Consider the following 17,995-nt stretch of genomic DNA (forward strand, 5'->3'; position numbering starts at 1 on the left):
ATCAAAATGTTTTTAAATAATACGCTGCAGATTAATTTTTTTCAATCTGCTCCATTTGTAAAGTGCATTTCCAAAGCTGTTGCACTTCACAGCTTTTATTAGCTCATGGAACTGGAAGTAAATTAAAAGGAATGCGGTCAATATAAAACTTATCTTTGCATTTCTGCGTATACTTGTACCAAAATGATCCGAAGCAATCCATACAGCGTTTCAAGCGATTCCCATAAACGGCGCGTCGGTCTAGTTCCTATCTATAGCCATTGTTTAACATCTAACGCTGTGTCACTCCCGATGTGTCATAACAAGGTTGACCTAAGTGTCCAGCAAGGGATCATTACACACCTACATTGCCATGTCCTGCAGATAGGCAGCTGTGTAAGCCAGTGGTCTCGAATGCTTTGGCACAAGGGGGGGTGGTCCATCAAGGGAAACCCTGTCAAGTAAGAGAACACAGTAGTACAGTCGCAGAACTAAGTTTACCACCGGCGGAGAAACACGCGGGAGGGACTGCTTCCTCAACTTTGTCTCAACATTTAATTTTTGAAGGGTGAAGACCAAAGGATTTAAAATGCAGTCTTGTGCAAGGTGTGGGTTTGTGGTGTACCCGGCGGAGAAGATCAACTGCATTGATCAGGTATTCAAAGAAGGCCTCGATCGATTGTTGTTTGTAATGACTACATTGTTTTACCTTCATTCAATGTAACATATGCCAAAGCAGACAATTCTAAAAAAATAAAATAAAAAGCCTCGCTAAACTCATACGGTGATTTTTCTTCGGCAGAACTGGCACAAAGCATGTTTTCACTGCGACATCTGTAAGATGGTGCTGACGGCCAATAACTTTGTCAGCCACAAGAAGAGGCCTTACTGCTCAGTGTGAGTAGTGCTCAGCCAGTAGTCTCCATTTCGAAAAAAAATAAAAGAATACATCAATAAAATAAGTCACAACGGTGTGCATTTCCCGCCTGCAGACACAATCCGAGGAACAACACCTTTACCAGCGTGTATGAAGCACCCATCGACATCACCGCGAAAAAGCAGTGCACGGCCAGCAGTGAGGTGAGATGCTGTCAGGATGGATTTGGGTCACAAGCTACTAACTTTGCAAAGAATTTGGAACACGACACAGAGGGCGGTTGCAGCACACTTGCCTCAGGCAGGTGCTCAGTTGTGGCCAGATTCAATCACAAAATCAGGAATTTGGTGGTCAGATGACTTCCTTTTTTCTTTTTTTTAAGCACTCCGTGGCATCTTTTCCCAGAAGGATCGCTATGAGTCTATAGTGACGGCAGCCTTATGGAATGGAGAGGGGAGAGCGCGTCTACGGTTATTTCTGTGTTTTGCCCTGGTCGCCGGCTAAAATTAAACTCCACAAAAAGATCCCGTAATCGCTTCCCCTCATCCACCTGTTCCCGTCTGTTGGATTGCGTCTGCGTCTCAGAGTCCACGCGAGACTCCCGTCTCATATTAGCAGCAGGCTAGCCAGCATATCAGCTACTGAGAGACGCACCCAAAAAAAACCGAGGTCGTCACTGGCGATATCTGATCTGATCTCATCACTTGGCTTCGCTTTCGTGCCTTCAATGTCTTTTCCAAATGACATCGTTTGTATCCAAACAGTCCTTCAAGTTTCAGTCAGAGTACTCCTCCCAGCAACAGTCTTGGTACAACCAGGAGATGGTGTCCATGTCACAAGCTCAGACAAACATCAGTGACGTGAGTGCCTGTTTTCGGACTATTTCGTCTAAATTTTTTTTTAGAAAAGGAGTTGAATGAGTACTTTTGCCAGAGTCTTACACAATGATTTGTAATTCTACTTCAGTACGGCGCACGCGAGTACTTTTGCCTCTTGTGATGGCAGGTCAAATACATGGAGGAATACGACGAGTCCAAAGGCAAAGGCAGCTTCCCGGCCCTGATCACGCCGGGATACCAGGCGGCCAAAATGGCCAACACCCTGGCAAGCAACGTAAGGGAACAACGTTTGCCTCATTTGCCGCTTGAGTATGCGCCCAGATTGAGTTTCTCGTGCTCTGTCTCGAAAAGCTCGAATACAAAAAAGGCCACGAGGAGAGAGTTTCAAAATACACCGCCTTCGTGGACCCCCCGGAGGTGCTCCTGGCCAAGAAACAAGGGCAGATTGTCAGCGATGTGAGTCTTTTGTCAGTGACTTTCGTGTCGACTGGCACTCGGGCAGATAATCATGCGAAGGCTGCGGTGCCTCGAATCGAGTTGCCATTTGGTCCGTTACTTTTTTTTGGTTTTAAGGCTTTTTCATTCATTTCAATGGGGGAACTTGTTGCCGTATGCACCCACCTTCATAAGGGCAGATTCCTTTTCTCCAGTTGTTGTGCACGTGAGGGCGGCCGCACTCCAATATTCTTTTTTGCAGTACGCCTACACGGAGGAGTACGAGCAGCGCAAAGGCAAAGGCAGCTTCCCCGCACATCTGACACCTGCATACAAGATGTCAAAAAAGGCCTCCGAACAGGCCAGCAACGTAAGCATAAACATCCAAGCACGAATACTTTGTGAGCGTACTTACGTAGATTCTCAGGTATGTGTACTTTTTTTTTTAATACTCCCATCATTTGAAACATTTAACTTGTTATTTCTATTCCGCTCTTTATCAAAATTAGCGTTTTGTTGTTTGTTTGTTTTACCTCTGCTGAATACGCCACCTAAAAAAAAAAAAAAAAAAAATCAATGCAAATAGACCTGGACCTGAATCAGTACTTCAACTTTTCCACACAAGTATCCGTACTTCTACTTCAAGTACTTTTCTTCAAGTCAACTGCCGTCTCTGTGGTTTGCGGCAGATAAAGTATCGTCACGTATACGAGCAGGAGATGAAGGGCAAGGCCAGCGCCGACGCGACCTTGGCCGAAATGCTCCATGCCAGAGAGAATGCCGACAACTTCAGCCAGGTTCTTCTTTTTCTTTTTTTTTTTGTTTGTCATCACAGAAGTCAGCAGAATATTTGTAAGAGACGTAAAAAAAAAGCAAATTGGTACATGCACCCTCAGCTGGATCTCTTAAGTAAAACCATCTTTCCAAAGCAACTCGTGCTCATCTCAACTGCAGAATTCAAAAGGCGCATCTCGTGAAACATCTCCAGCGGATTTAATCACGCGGTGCACTTTCTGTAGATCGCCTACACCGAAGAGTACGAGCAGCGGCGAGGAAAAGGAAGCTTCCCTGCCATGATAACGCCCGGGTACCACCTGGCTAAGAAGGCGCAGGAAAACGCAAGTGATGTGAGTGCAAAGTTCACTTTGTCTTTGGATGCCGATTCTTACAAGTTTGAAGCTTCACTTCATCCGTTTTTCTCTCGCAGCTGAAATACAGAAAAGACTTGAATAAGATGAAGGGCACGTCACATTTCCACAACCTGACCTCGGAGGACAACCTGGCCTTGATGAACGCCCGCAAGATCAACAAGCTCGTCAGTGAGGTGTGGCGCTCGCTTGGCTTGATGCCATCACGTCTACGCGATGCCAGCACAAAGCGCATCCGTCCGTAATGATGTCACCGCGCGCGAGATTCTGAACAATGAACATTTTGGCGTCTATTGCAAGTGGCTCGCGGCGGACTGATCATTTTATATTGAATGAAGAGCAAGCCTCGAGATCAGTGACTAAAAGTGTGGAACGTGGGGGTGAGGGGGGGGGACTGTTTTCGTATCTGGCGCAGTACATTTGTTGGGTCCAGTTCAGTTTTGTCGAACGTTTAAGTCGCAAATATTTGCATTTAAACATTTATTTTGAGATCGTTTTGTTTGTTTTTTGTTTTTAGTTGGTCAACATTGAAATGGTTTTTCAGCAGGAACATTTCTGCCTTGTTTTTTGAAAAATTGGTCTCGGGGAGCTCAGTTTTTCAAAGTGAGCCGAGTGTTTTTGAGAACCTCTCCTGGCCAACAGGTAGAGTACAGGAAAGACTTGGAGAACAGCAGAGGCCACAGCATCAATTTCTGCGAGACGCCCCAGTTTCAAAATGCTACCAAAGTAGCCCAGTTCACCAGCGATGTAAGTCCACAGCAATGACGTTATCGTACCCCGGCGGCAATTACAAACGCACGGGAACTGTGGCGATAACACTTGCACTACTTTTTTTTCCGTGCGGCACGCAAGAACAAATACAAGGAGAAGTACATGGACATGAAGGGCCACTACGAAGGCTCGGGAATTGACAAGCGGACCACGCACGCCATGAAAGTCCGGACGCTGGCCAGTGACGTAAGCCTTCTCATTGACGGACCCGTCGATTCGGGGTGCGGCGTTTGGACGTTTGTCCTTCGGGATGAAGGAACCGCGCTCTCTCTCCTGTGCTCTTCAGATTTCATACAAACAAGGTCGCGAGCAAGATCACGGCGAGTACACCTACCAAGCTACGCTGACACCAGGCTACCGCAGCCAAAGGAAGCTGGACCCACTGAAAGACGTGAGTTCTCCCGAGTCCCATGACGGCGCCGGTGGAGTGGTTGAGGGCTGAAATGTCCACCTCCGCAGAAGAACTACAGGCAGCACATCGACCAGGTCAAGTACAGCCCAGTGAAGGACACGCCGGCGATCCTCCTGGCCAAGAAAAACGCTCAACTTATCAGCAATGTCAGTACGACGCGTGAGCTCAAAAGTGTGACGTGGAGGGCAAAATGCTTGCAAATGAACCTTTTTCCATTTGACGAGAAGCCATTTCGCTCGGGTTCCGCCGCACCCCCCCGCGGAGGCTCATTCGAACGAGCCCGCTTTTGCTTTGCGTCCCGTCGTTGTGACAAAGTTCTCTTTTTGCAACCGTTCAGCTCAACTACAAAGCAGACTACGAGAAGACCAAGCATCTGTACACACTTCGCGGGGACTTGCCACAAATCAAGAGGGCTAGAGACAACGCGGCCTTGTGCAGTGACGTAAGCGCCCCCCTCCCCCGTTTTCTCCATCTTTGGTGACATGTCGTCTCCCGTTTACACCTCGCGCACGCTCTCTTGTTCTAGATTAAATACAAGGAGGAGTGGGAGAAGAGCAAATGGAAGGCGTGCGACATCGGCGCGGACCACCTCAGCGTCAAGGCGGCGAAGGCTTCCCGCGACCTCGCCAGCGATGTGAGGAAAAACGACACCGCCCCAAATGATTTGGAAACGCGCCGGTCACTCTGCGTGTCATGTGCCGCCCCAGCTCAAATACAGAGAAAACTACCTGAAGAACAGGGAAACGGCCGTCGGCGTCAATGTGAGCGACTCCAAGACTTTACATTCGCTGCGGGTGGCCAAGATGCACAGCGACGTAAGTCATTCCGAGCCCCCCCCGCTCTTGGCAAAGTCCCCGGCATCCCCCTGGTCTTCCCCTGCAGATTGCATACAAGAAGGGCTCCAAGGAGAAGCGGGGCCAGTACAGCCTGTCCATGGACATGGTCAACCTGAGTCACGCCAAAAAGGCCCAAGCTCTGGCCAGCGACGTGGACTACCGAACCAGGCTGCACGATTACACCGTCATGGCCGATGACGTCAAGGTCCGGCAAGCCAAGAAGGCGTACTCCCTGCAGAGCGAGGTGAGAAACGGCCACGTGAGCTTCAAATCACACTTGGACTCATGAAATCCAAGGGCGTGGCCGGTTGGGCTCGATTGAGAGGATCTCCAAAGTCCTCGACTGACCGATGACTTTTCCTTTTTCCTGCGCTCATCAGAACCTCTATCGCTCAGACTTAAACTGGATGAAGGGGGTGAGCTGGGAGACGGAAGGCTGCCTCAACATCACGCAGGCCAAGAAAGCCGGCGATCTGCTCAGCGACGTCAGTTCTCCGTCGCGCGTTCAATCTCCGAGCGAGCTGCGCATAAACCGCGCATGGTGTCCGGCGTTGTGCCTCTTTTGCAGAATAAATATCGGCAGAAGGTGGATGGCATCAAGTTCACCCAGGCGGCGGACAATCTGTTCATCCAACACGCCAAGAAGAGCCAGGAATTGCAGAGCCACGTAAGGTCATCGCGCCATGAAGGCAAGACGCAGCTGGCCGTGGCTCACCGCTTTTGAAAATGCTTCTTTTCAGCTGGCGTACAAAGCAAACGGCGAGCAGATGATCCACCGGCACAGCATGACGACGGATGCGCCGCTTTTCAGACAGGCCAAGGCAAACGCCGAGCTTCTCAGCGGGGTGAGTGCGCCGACCTTCCGGGTTGACCTTAAGACCCGTTATGGTCATCCGGGAAGGTCGACGTGTTATGACCTCAAGACCTCGAATAAGGTCGTTGGCGTACAATTAAAAAAGGTTTCCTCGACTTAAGTGTTTACGTTTGTTGAAGGGGTCATTTGAGGTGCACATTCACCTTGGAGGCAAAGACGGTCGTCATTCCTCCGATTGTACTTTCTTTTTTTTTCGTTCTTTCAGAAAATCTACAAAAGCCAATGGGAGAAACAGCGGGAAAAGGGCTTTGAGCTGCGATTGGACTCGCTTTCCATTCTCACCGCGAGAGCGAAGAGAGACCTGGCCAGTGATGTGAGGTTTTTTTTTTTCTCCCCACGAACAGATTTAGAAATGAAGACGGGACCTTTGACTCGTGTGAAATTCAAGAATGAATGTTTAGAATGGGAAAAAGCCGTGCCTGAGTAACAAAGCGACTTTAGCGCCTACCGTTTTCATCACGCCTCGGTAGCTTCTGTGCCTGGCTCACCTCTCGGTAACACTCCCCCCGCGTCTCGTTCCCTGGCAGGTCAAATACAAAGAGCAGTATGAGAAAAACAAAGGCAAGGTGATCGGAATCAAGTCGGTCAGCGACGACTCGCGCATGGCTCACTCGGCGCTGGCCACCAAACTGCAGAGTGGCCGCGACTACAAGAAGAACTACGAGGACACCAAGACCCGATTCAAGTTTGTGAACGCCACGTAGAATCATACACGTGCGCACAGCGCATTCGACAAATGTGTGCGCCGGTGAAACTTTTCCTTTCCCGACATTGATATCGAGACGGCCAAACACGTGCCAATCCATCTCGTCCGCAGTGTTTCTCTGGACATGCTAAATATCAGCCAGGCCAAGAAGGCCCAAGACTTGGCGGCAGACTACAACTACAGAACATTCCTGCACGAGTACACGGCGCTGCCAACTGACATGAACGTGGCCTGGGCAAAGAAGGCCTACGGACTCCAGAGCGACGTCAGTCCCTTCGACCAAGACTTTCAGAAACGTCGACGTCATCGCTCGCTCAACCGCCCGTCTTTGTGCGCGCGTCTTTAGAAACTCTACCGATCCGATCTGGCCTGGATGAAGGGCGTCGGCTGGGAGGCCTCCAAGTCTCTGGATGTCCTGCAGGCCAAAAAAGCCGGGGAGCTGCTCAGCGAGGTAACGCCCGCCCGACCGCGTCACGTACGAGGCGTTGAAGGTTAGCCGACCCGGATAAGATTTCAACCCCTCCCGCTTTAGAAAAAGTATCGGCAGAACGTGAGCGCCCTCAAGTTTACCAGTGTTGAAGACACGCCGGAGATGGTTCAGGCCAAACTCAGCAACAAACTGGCCATTGACGTGAGTACTTGCGACTTGAGACGAGCGCTTTTTGCCCATGCGAAACGCCGCCCCATACGATGTCTCGACAGCGGTTGTACAGAGAGAAGGCCGAAAACATGAAGCGCTACTACACCCTCCATGAGGAGCTGCCCGAGTTTGCGCAAGCCAAGCTCAACGCCTTGAACTTGAGTGAGGTAAACACCAACGCCTTCCGCCTCTGTCCGACTTTTACGAGCTAAAATTTTTTTTAAAAAGTCCTTGATTTCAGAGTCGCTACAAGGAATCTTGGACGAAACTCCGCGACGGAGGCCACAGACTGCGTCTGGACGCTATTCCTTTCCAGTCGGCCAAAGCCTCGGCCGACATACTGAGTGACGTGAGTGGCCGGAAATCTGACGTAGGAGTCGTCGCCTTGCCAATCTACTCATGGGGATGCTGCGTTTGTCTGGCGATAGCAAAAATACAAAGGGGACTTTGAGAAGAGCAAAGGGAAGATGACGGGAGCCAAAGGGCTGCAAGGCGACATCAACATGGCTCACTCCGTTTACGCCAACAAGCTGCAAAGCGACGTGGGTGCTTTCCGTCCGTCTTTGGTAGGCAGATTTTCTACCCGATGGAAAAGAGCTTTTCCCCTTCCGCCACCCAGATTACGTACAGGAAGGAGTCGGCCGGCCAGCGCTCCAAGCACCACCTTCCCATGGATATGTTGGAGGTGGCCCACGCCAAGAAGGCCCAGTCTTTGGTCAGCGATCGCGACTACAGGCTGAGCTGGCATCGGTACACCTCCCTGCCGGACGACATGAAGCTGCAGGCGGCCAAGAAGGCGTACGCTCTGCAAAGCGAGGTTAGGCGCACCGGACGCTGACAAGGCGCTCCGACGGCTACGTCAGGCTTTTCTCCACGTTGCAGAGGCTGTATCGTTCCGATCTCAATTTCCTGCGCGGCGCGGCGTGGATCGCCACGGGGGCTCTGCAAATCGAAGGCTCCAGGAAAGCCGGTCAGCTGATCAGTGACGTAAGACTGACCATTTACCCGACCGCTAGCTGGCCACAAACGTTTCAATACCGCAACTGGAGCAAAGACGACTCGCAATCTTTGTCCCGCCTCAGAAAAAGTACCGCCAGCATCCATACGACTTCAAGCACACGCCTGTGGCGGACTCGCCCGACATGATCCACGCCAAACTCAGTGGACTGATCGCCAATGAGGTGAGTCCATCGTTTTCCCTCGCGGCGCGGCCACGCCGTCATTCTCTAAACTGGCCTCTCGCCTAGCGTCTGTACAAAGAGAAAGGGGCCAGCGAGCGGCACAGCTACACCGTCACGGCCGAAAGACCGGAGATCACTCAAGCAAAGATCAACGCGGCTAACTTTAGCGAGGTCAGACCGGCCTCCGCCGCCCGTCGACTCGTTGTCGCCGTCGGACGTTTGAAGCCGGACGGTTGGTTCTTCAGATCCGATACAGGGACTCCTGGCACAACTTGAGGGCTCGGGGCTACAAGCTGACCATGCAGGACATACCGTTCCAGGCAGCCAAGAGCTCCGCGGGCATCGCCAGCGACGTAAGATTTCCATGATGGCTACAGGCGCTCGTCTAGCGACTCATATTCCAGTTACCAACATCGCCGACACAAAACTAATCTCATCCGTCCCTTTCCGCAGTACAAGTACAAACACGAGCACCTGGCAGACAAAGGCAAGCACATCGGCGCCCAGAGCGTTTGGGACGACGCGTACCTGCTGCACTACACGCGGGCAAACCGGCTGGCCAGCGACCAGGAGTACCGCAAGGACGCCTCGACGGCCAGCGCTCGCTACCGCCTGACGCCCGACACGCTCCACTTCGTGACGGCCAAGAACGCTCAGGCCCTGGCCAGCGAGCAGGACTACAGGACGAGACTTCACCAGTACACGGTGCTTCCCGACGACATGAAGGTCAACTGGGCCAAGAAAGCCTACAACCTGCAGAGCGAGGTGAGGCCGGGTGACCGAAGGACGCCGTCGTCGGGTCGGGAGGCGTGATTCCCACCGCTTTCCCGTCTAGACGCTGTACAAGTCGGAACTGAACTTCATGAAGGGCGCGGCGTGGGACGGCGTGGGAGCGCCGCAGCTGGAGTCCGCCAAGAACGCCGGGAGACTCGTTAGCGATGTAAGCGGCCGCTTTCACGCGACACCGTGTTGAAAAAGAAGCAAGGCGCACGAAAGATAAACACGGCGAGGCACTTTTGGAAGATTTTCAAGATACAAAACATAAAAGCGGTCACGAGGCAGGGCAGAAACGAAGAGTCGCGATCGACCCAGAGAACACGGTCGAGCGTACAGCCAATGCATTTTTTCTCCATGCAGAAGCGATACCGCCAACTGCCAGACAGCTTGAAGTTCACCTCGGTGACAGACTCCCCAGATATGCTCCACGCCAAGGCCAGCTATCAACACTGCAGCGAGGTAACGTGAAGAACGCGGAAAAGCAAACGGTTTGGAGCGTTTTTTTGGACAGCATTCCGGTTTCTCCATCCAGAGGCTGTACAAATCGGGGAGGAACGACGACATGAACAAGTACACCTTACATCCGGACGACCCCGACTTCGTCCGAGCCAGGATGAACGCCCAGCACATTAGCGACGTAAGACCCACGGAAATTTCAAACGTGCACCGTTACCCACACGAGGCTTTCGAGGAACAATTTAGTTCGAGGGACCTCCTCGAACCTTTTTGCTTAGGTTGATCCCGAAAGGTCACTCGAAAGCTGAATATTCCGAGCCTTTTGTAAGCAACGTAGAGTGGACGCTAAGAAATGGGAGCACTAACCATTTGGGTGCAGAAAGTGTACAAGGCATCCGGAGAGCAGCTGAAGACGCTGGGCTGCGACTTGCGGCTGGACGCCATCCCCTTCCGAACGGCCAAGGCCTCCAGGGAAATTGCCAGCGATGTGAGTGTTGTCTGCGCTTCTTGGAAATGAACAGACAGAAATGGATGGACAAAGAAAGATCCGCGATTAGTAGTCAATCGGTGCTAAATTAGCGAAGCGACGAGGTGCAATGTGATTATTTTCGTGGACTGACCAAAGAGCACCTGCCCCTCGACCAGGTGCTCTACAAGGACTCTCACTTGCGGGAGAAGGGCCAGCAGGTGGGGCTGCGCTGCGTGGAGGACGACCCGAAAATGATGCACTCGCTGGCGGCCGGCAAGCTCCACAGCAACCTGGAGTACAAGCGGCGGTCCAAGGAGGAGCGCGCCAACTACAAGATCCACGCCGACCAGCCCGAGTTCCTGCTGGCCAAGAAGAGCCGGGCGCAGGCCAGCGACCTGGCGTACCGCAGCAAGCTCCACGACTACACGTGCGACTCGGAGCAGCTGCAGCTCAAGCACGCCAAGCGGGCCTACCGGCTGCAGAGCGACGTAAGACGAGCCGAGCCGTCCGCGGACATTCGGGGTCAAAGTCCGCCTTTGTCAATTTCCCGTCGTCACGACGACTGTAGCGTCGGTGTCTCCTTCGGTTGACGCTCGAGCTCCTGCCGCCGCGTCTGTTGCAGGTGAACTACAAGTCGGACCTGAAGCGGATGAGGGGAGCGGGCTGGACCCCTCCCGGCTCCCACAAGGTTGAGCTGGCTCGCCGGGCTGCCGAGCTGGGCTTGACCGAGGGGCTGACCACAGATGAGGCCATCGCCAAGTACCAGCGCATGATCATGGTGAGACGGAATTGCTGCGTCCGCCTGTTCCGGGGGGGGGGCGACAACTCGGGTCCTCAAAAGCCGCACCGCAGTGCCCTTTTCCAACACACCTGATTCAAATGATCAGAATCGTTATTAAGGCTTTTACACAGCTGCTTGAGGAGCTGATTGTGCACGTCACAGAGAGAAGGTGGACGATAGTCATTTTTATTAATCTGACATAATAGGACTTTGTGCATGGCCAAGTGCTCACGCGCTCTTGTGAATTTGACACATTTGAGCTCAAAGGGGTCAATCTCAAGCTTTCAAACAACCTTTTCCGTGTTGCAGCTCCACTACCAGCAGCGGATGGAGGAGCAACAGGGGCAACAATCGTCCGAGCAGGCGCAGAGCAGCGAGGAGACGCGGCAAGGCGTCAACATGGACGCCACGGAGGTGCTTCACGTCAACAGGAACAAGACCTACCAGACCGTGCAGAAAAAGACCACCACCGCCGCCACCACCACAAGTAGCAGCAGCGCCACCTTCCAATCCACGGAGAAGAAATCCAGCGGCGCCTCGTCGGCCGCGCGGCACAGCACGCTCAAGACATCCGGTCAGGCCAAAGCTATTCAAGATACTTAAGGAGTTTGGGAGAATGCGGCCACGCGGGACTGAGCTAGATGGATGAGGAATGAAGGATGCAAGCATGTCGAATGAAGACGGAACTTGCTATGTTTAGCAAAAAAAAAAAAAAAAAAAAATCAACAGCGCAGTGGTGGATTTAACAATGAGACAAAAAGTGAATGTAAATACGGTTTTACAACAAGAGTGTTGTAAATACAATTGAAGCCAGGAAATGGAGGACGTGACATGAATTGATTTTAAGAGCATGAAAGATGAATGTTATGTTTGCATTTAGGAATGTATTCGCAGCAGGAAGTGGCCATACCCCCCCCCCCACACCCACACACACACACGTTTGCCGCAACTTTTTGTTTGGTGCCGATGTTTTAGCTTCGGCTTGATGATGTGCACGCGGAGCGAGGCATCAATTATTAAGTCTGGCAGGTTCAGCTTTTGTGACGTGAAAACTCAAAGCTGGGCTCGGAGCAAACGCTCCATTAGACCGCATTCAAAATAAAATCAATCAATCAATCAAAAATCCCAATCTTGAACGTTTCGGTCAATTGTTTAATGGTTCAGGATTTCCTGGTTTCGTAGCTTCACATCACTGGCTATTCACTGGAGTAAAATCGAGTAGGAAGCTTATCGCGCGACGGTTCACCTCGCCAAGGTTGAGCCGATCTCGTGTCGGATCCAGTGGACAAACTTGTAGACGTCGACGTAGACGCCGGGCTTGTTCGGGAGGCCGCAGCCATCTCCCCAACTCACCACCCCAGTCAGGTAATGTATGCCGTTGCGCTGGCACACCAGAGGGCCGCCGGAGTCACCCTGCGCGATAAGCCAAAGGTCAAGCGCCAACCAAAAAAAAAAAAAAAAAAGACAAGAGGGCCTGAAATGGTGCCAAGTGGAATCTCCAAAGAGGCGACTTGAAAAAATGTCGGCGTTCTTACATTACAGGAGTCGGCTCCCCCTTCCATGTTGCCCGCGCACAGCTCGCCGTCGCGCAAAAGGCCTTGGTACGCTTGAGGCTGCTTGCATGTCTGCTCCGAGATGAGCGAGACGTAAGCGTCCAACAAGTCGTTGCTTCTGCTGGCTGGAAAACGGCAACAACTTGAGTTAGTTTGCGGTTAAAGTGAACGAGAAACTGCAATCTGAAAATGCACTCTATCGCGCACTCGTATCGCTTTTTTTTTCACTGGGGAAAATTTACAGTTTCCATCGCTTCCCCATCCCGAGACCACGCATTCCTTTCCGGCGGGGAAGTGCTGTCTGGGTAGACACACAGCGCGAACAAATCTCGATTCCCGGGCACAGTGTTGGTCGTGTGTGACTTGGAGTTGGAGCAGAGCTACAAAAAAAAAAAAAAACAAGAAGCGGAGTTGGACCATCGCGCCGGAGCTCGGAGGAGGATAAGCGCTCGTATAAAATGAACCGACGGAAGCGTTTGGACCGACCGAGGTCAGCGTCACGCGGACGAGGATAGAGGACGCTGCGGACCACTGGGATGAGCTGGTACGTGAGCTCCGTCGAGTCCAGTTTGACCGCTCCCACCATCACCTGGTATTCATTCGTCGTCTCGCTAGAAACATGTTCAAGAAACAAACTCATGAAAAACAAAACTGAAGGTCGTATGGGGAACGGCGGGACTTTGGAGCCCGGCCCAAAAGCAAGGTCTTCTTTTGGATTCGGAAAGGAATCGATAGCGTTTCAAACTTCGGATTTATTCTTCAAGATATGACGTCAGACTTTGAGTCTTGAAAATGACAACTTCCTTCCTCTCAAAATGACAACTTTTTCATTGACATACAACTTTGTTCTCAGAAATTTTTTTCCCCCCTCCAAGATACATGACGCCGCTTTCTGAAAATGGGGATCTTTGTCCCAATCTTTTCACAAGTAAATGAGGTGTCACTGAATTGTTCTTCCCATATTTTTAACAAAAATTGAAGAAAAAAAAAAAAAAGTCCAAATTTCTTGGACTACGAAATGTCAGTTCCCGCGGGGTACCTACATGCAGTGCGCAGCCGTGATGACCCAGCAGGAGGAGAGCAGGGCCCCGCCGCATATCGGAACGAAGGCGACGTTGGAGCCTTTTGCTCGTTCCTGCAGGGACACCTGCCACGGGTGGGCACCCGGCCACGACTTGATCCCCCAGATGATCCGGTGCAACTCCTTTGGCTGGGCAATACCGCACTGGGAGAACATGGCGTTTGGATGGCTCGGCCGAGTAAGATGAAAGACTTCTGTAAATATCGAGAGAGAATGGAAGAGTCAACACAGAGCTTGTGGTTTTCTCACAAAGAAAAAACTTTGGAAGGCGCACTATTAAGACTTTGTCTTCAAACACATGTGATTTTATTCTTGGAAACTTTTTTTCTTAAAATACAAAAACTCTTTCTCCAGGTTCTTTGAATTTATTCTCTGCAAATGACAACTTTCTTGTTAAAGTTGTATGAATAAATTCTTGACTTGTTCCCTAGTCTGAGACTTCATTAAAAAAATTAATGAATCAATAAATTGAAAGACCCACGACTGTATTCTTTTTTTTTTTCAAGATTGAAGGCTTTCCCTTCCAAACAATGGTTCTGTGCGACTTCTCACTTGGGTGGCACGGCTTGACGTCGCAGTAGTCCCACTCCACCTTGGCCCTTTTGACATAACACCACGGCTTGCTCTCCCCATCTGGATTCCTAACATGACAACAATCAAATACATGATTAAACATTGATCTCACACACACACACACGCATACCAACAAAGAATGCAATTTTATGACCAAAAAAGTAAATGAGCATTTGATACCTGCAGTGGTTGTTTTGTCCCAAGCCGCTGAAGTTTGGGTACATGTCGAAAGGACTTCGCCCGTCATTCAGCAGAATGGAGACGGAATGCCAGTTGAGACATTCCTCACCGCGTACCGTGGTGCTGACCGTGCCGACGTATGACTTGCCGTTGCCCACGTAGCAGTCATTGGGGGCTACACACACACACACACTTTCTCAAATCGTTTCTGGACAAATGTGGTACAGTATATATTTTCAAGAAAAAAAATTGTAATCATGTGGGAACGCAGTCACACATTTTCAAGAAAAAAAAAAGATTTTCTCTCATGAGAAAAAAGTTGGACGCGTTTTTTAGGTCAATTTCTTGAAAATGCTGTCTGTTCTCAAATCAGGATCTCAAATTGTGGACATTTTAGAAGACAATAGTGCCGATAGCGCGTACCTACTTGGCAGTAGCGTCCTCTGTATCCTTTGAGACAACTGCAATTTGCTTGCCGATTTTGCTCCATACAGACGCCACCGTTGTGGCAAGGATTTGGACTGCAGGGAACGGCTTGCTCTGCTTGACCCAGGTTCAAAGTTGGCAAAACAGGAGTCAAAGTTGGCCATTTTAATCATTTCCTAGATTGACTGCATGTTTATTTCATTTCGACACAAGAAAAAAAGTATGTGATAACACCAATCCAACTTTCACATGTATATGCAATAACTATTATGAATGCATTTTGAGTAATGCGTTTGCTTTCTAGCCATTTGATTGTTGAATTATTTCATTTTGACACAGCAACAATCATAACACTCAAAATATGCCAAATCTCTCAATCCAACTGCTGGCGGTCGGTGTAATTTGTCTGCAAGAAATAAAGTATACTTGACTACACTCTTGATGGAGTCGGTGATGCTTTTACAGAAAACAAATTTGAACCAAAATACTTGAAAACTCACGTTGGAGGCAGTTGGGTCCGAGGTAGGGGTATGTGCACTTGCACTCTGGACCTCCAGCCGAGTTCAACACGCAGTCACCAAAATGACAATTCATATCCTTGCAGACATCTTTAGCTGAATATTCAATTAAAAAAAAAACACACAACAAACAAAAAAACATTAGGCGAACACAGGGGTACCTTGGCTGACAAGATTTTCAAGTTCCAAAATGGCCGACGCTCACCTTGGCTTGTGAGCAATGATTTGAGTTACGAGTACTGGACGACGGCTGTGGCGAACTTTGTAACGAACGAAATTTGGCAGGGAGTGAATCTTTTTTTTTCCAGAAATGAACCCCTTAAGCCTTTTATTGCGCCGACCGGTTAAAGTTTGTTGTAAAACTAAGCATGAATGAAAGAAAAGCCACACCACTTCTGCGAGCTCACACGATGAAAAAAAAACGACGAAAGCTAACAAAATCAGCAATGATTATCTGCTCGGTAGAAACGTTGAAACAACTTATGTTTGGAAAACAGCGCAAGCAGACAAGGCATGAAATACTCACAGGCAGATTCTATAATCGCCATCGTCGAAAAATGACCAATATTCGGCGGGTCATTTCTTTTTCTCTCATTATCACTGTGTAATATGGATGTACACTGCCTCCCGGTGGCCAATACGGGCAAACACGAATGAGCGGCATAATGTGCCATTGAATTATTTCTTTACATTCTATTTAATCATCTATTACGTTGTTTTTGAAATTTCTTTCTTGTTTAAAATATGTTTTATTTTTTTAGGGGCTGGTGTTTTGGGGGGCTGGAATAGATCAATGACAATTCGAATAAATCTCGCAAATCAAGGAACTACTGCACAACAACACAATATGTAGCCAGACTACTTGGCAATATTGAAATCATCTGACCTTTTTGACACTTGTCGCCCGTGAAAGGCTCACGACACGAACACGTTACTTTGTTAGACAGGACGTTGCATTGGCCGTTGTGAAAACACGGGTTTGGATCACAAAGGTCAGGCTCTGAAAGGAAAACAAAACAAAACAAGAAAACCTTTCCTGGTCACCAACACAGTGGTATTGTTGTCACTCCCACGCATTTTAAACCCATCAAAATATATTGAAATACACTTGAACTTATTAAAACACCTTTATTTGAACATTTTCTTTTACACGTTGTCAAGAAATGGGGAGAGTATTGCGTAACGTCACCTTGAGGCAGGGGCGTCAAACTCAGGTGTCGCAGGGTTCCAAGTCTCTCTGTTGCAACACGCCTAATTCAAATGATCAGATCATCAGCAAGCTCTGCGCAAGCCTGACATTGGACCTGTTCATTTCAATCAGGTGCGTTGCAACAGGGAGACTTGGAAGACGTGCACGGGATCGCGGCCCTCTAGGACAGGAGTTTGCCCCCCCGGCCCCGCGCCCCCCCTGCTTCGATTGGTTCGAAGCACTCCAGTATTTCAATACACATGATGTGTCATGTAACAGGGTGCAGTATGATTCAAGAACGCCGGAGTTACAACATAACAATTGGATTCAGGGAAAAGAAATACTCACCTGTGCGGAAAGTTACTTTTTTACGCAGCCATGAGGTTATGTTAGAAAACAAGCGCGGGAAACTTTTTGGTATGGGATGTTGTCCATAGTCGGAATCTGACAAAAACAACGAAAACACACACACACACACACACACGGTGACATTTCAGCGCTGTTGTCACCTCGAATAGGTGAACGACCATAACAAGTGAATTGACATTTGTTTCCAAACACGGGGTTGAAGATAAAGTTAGCAGCTTCACTTGCAAGCTAGCAGTTCCCATCTTGTGGGAACTATTCCAGCCACCGCAGGGTGTAAGCGGACATATTTTCAGAGCTCAAACGTGTACGAGCCCGCTGGCTAGACGAACTCGGAATGAGCGAGGTGTCTTTGCAGCTTCATACTTGTCATTTGTTTTTCTATCGTTCCGGCAACGTTCTGAACACAAACGTAAACAGGCGGACATGAACGGCGAAAAGCTTCGCAGACGTTGAAATCAGGTGCAATCTGCGAAGGTTATTTGAGGTCGATGTTGAATTTTCAAGCGGAAGCCTTTTTCAATTGGATACTTGAGAAGATTTTCAATCAATTCCTCGATGAGCGGCTCCTGACGGCCGCGGCCTATTTACCCGTGCCGTCCAGCTGAAATCCTTGGACTCCGAGTAGGCTCGCGCAGACGAGCAGGAGGCCCGCAGACAACATGGCACGGCGTTCCGGGACAGTACGATGACAAGTCCCCCGGGGGCTATGGCTATTTTTATAGCCCCCCGGGGACTGAAGAAGTCAATCTTTAGCCCAACTCATGCAGCCCTCTTGGCCAGATTTGTGTGTTTAAGCTGCTGCATGAGGCTCAAACAAACCTTTGTTAACCTTTGACCTGTACTGCTGTGCTGGTTATTGCCGAATAACAACCAAAGCGAAAGGAAACCGAAACGAAAACGGCTTTCCACAAACGTGCTAACAGTC

At 49.8% G+C, this 17,995-nt stretch overlaps 2 protein-coding genes across 2 annotated transcripts; one reads left to right on the plus strand and one right to left on the minus strand.

The window, feature by feature from the left end:
* The first annotated feature begins 428 nt into the window (after positions 1–428).
* On the plus strand, positions 429–12,310 carry nrap (nebulin-related anchoring protein). Its single transcript, XM_052069322.1, has 42 exons — positions 429–634; positions 782–876; positions 972–1,059; positions 1,621–1,716; positions 1,862–1,969; positions 2,047–2,151; positions 2,393–2,500; positions 2,820–2,927; positions 3,150–3,257; positions 3,338–3,454; positions 3,921–4,025; positions 4,131–4,235; positions 4,336–4,440; positions 4,509–4,607; positions 4,799–4,903; positions 4,988–5,095; positions 5,169–5,276; positions 5,344–5,541; positions 5,678–5,782; positions 5,866–5,964; positions 6,038–6,142; positions 6,377–6,484; positions 6,699–6,856; positions 6,989–7,142; positions 7,224–7,328; positions 7,410–7,508; positions 7,580–7,684; positions 7,759–7,866; positions 7,946–8,059; positions 8,137–8,334; positions 8,400–8,504; positions 8,600–8,698; positions 8,765–8,869; positions 8,944–9,051; positions 9,152–9,463; positions 9,534–9,638; positions 9,836–9,934; positions 10,008–10,112; positions 10,311–10,418; positions 10,577–10,888; positions 11,023–11,178; positions 11,491–12,310. Exons 1-42 carry the CDS (start codon positions 569–571, stop codon positions 11,782–11,784), a joined length of 5,298 nt encoding a protein of 1,765 aa, XP_051925282.1. The 5' UTR covers positions 429–568; the 3' UTR covers positions 11,785–12,310.
* LOC127603335 (hyaluronan-binding protein 2-like) lies at positions 12,278–17,671 on the minus strand. The gene is made up of 12 exons (XM_052069521.1): positions 17,659–17,671; positions 17,050–17,145; positions 16,399–16,512; positions 15,495–15,608; positions 14,992–15,108; positions 14,569–14,743; positions 14,368–14,456; positions 13,778–14,009; positions 13,221–13,345; positions 12,977–13,114; positions 12,717–12,859; positions 12,278–12,594 (listed from the first exon to the last, which is right to left on the minus strand). Exons 4-12 carry the CDS (start codon positions 15,586–15,588, stop codon positions 12,424–12,426), a joined length of 1,284 nt encoding a protein of 427 aa, XP_051925481.1. The 5' UTR covers positions 15,589–15,608; positions 16,399–16,512; positions 17,050–17,145; positions 17,659–17,671; the 3' UTR covers positions 12,278–12,423.
* Positions 17,672–17,995: the final 324 nt, after the last annotated feature.

The sequence above is a fragment of the Hippocampus zosterae genome, chromosome 7 (assembly GCF_025434085.1).
Source record: "Hippocampus zosterae strain Florida chromosome 7, ASM2543408v3, whole genome shotgun sequence".
Taxonomy (NCBI): domain Eukaryota; kingdom Metazoa; phylum Chordata; class Actinopteri; order Syngnathiformes; family Syngnathidae; genus Hippocampus; species Hippocampus zosterae.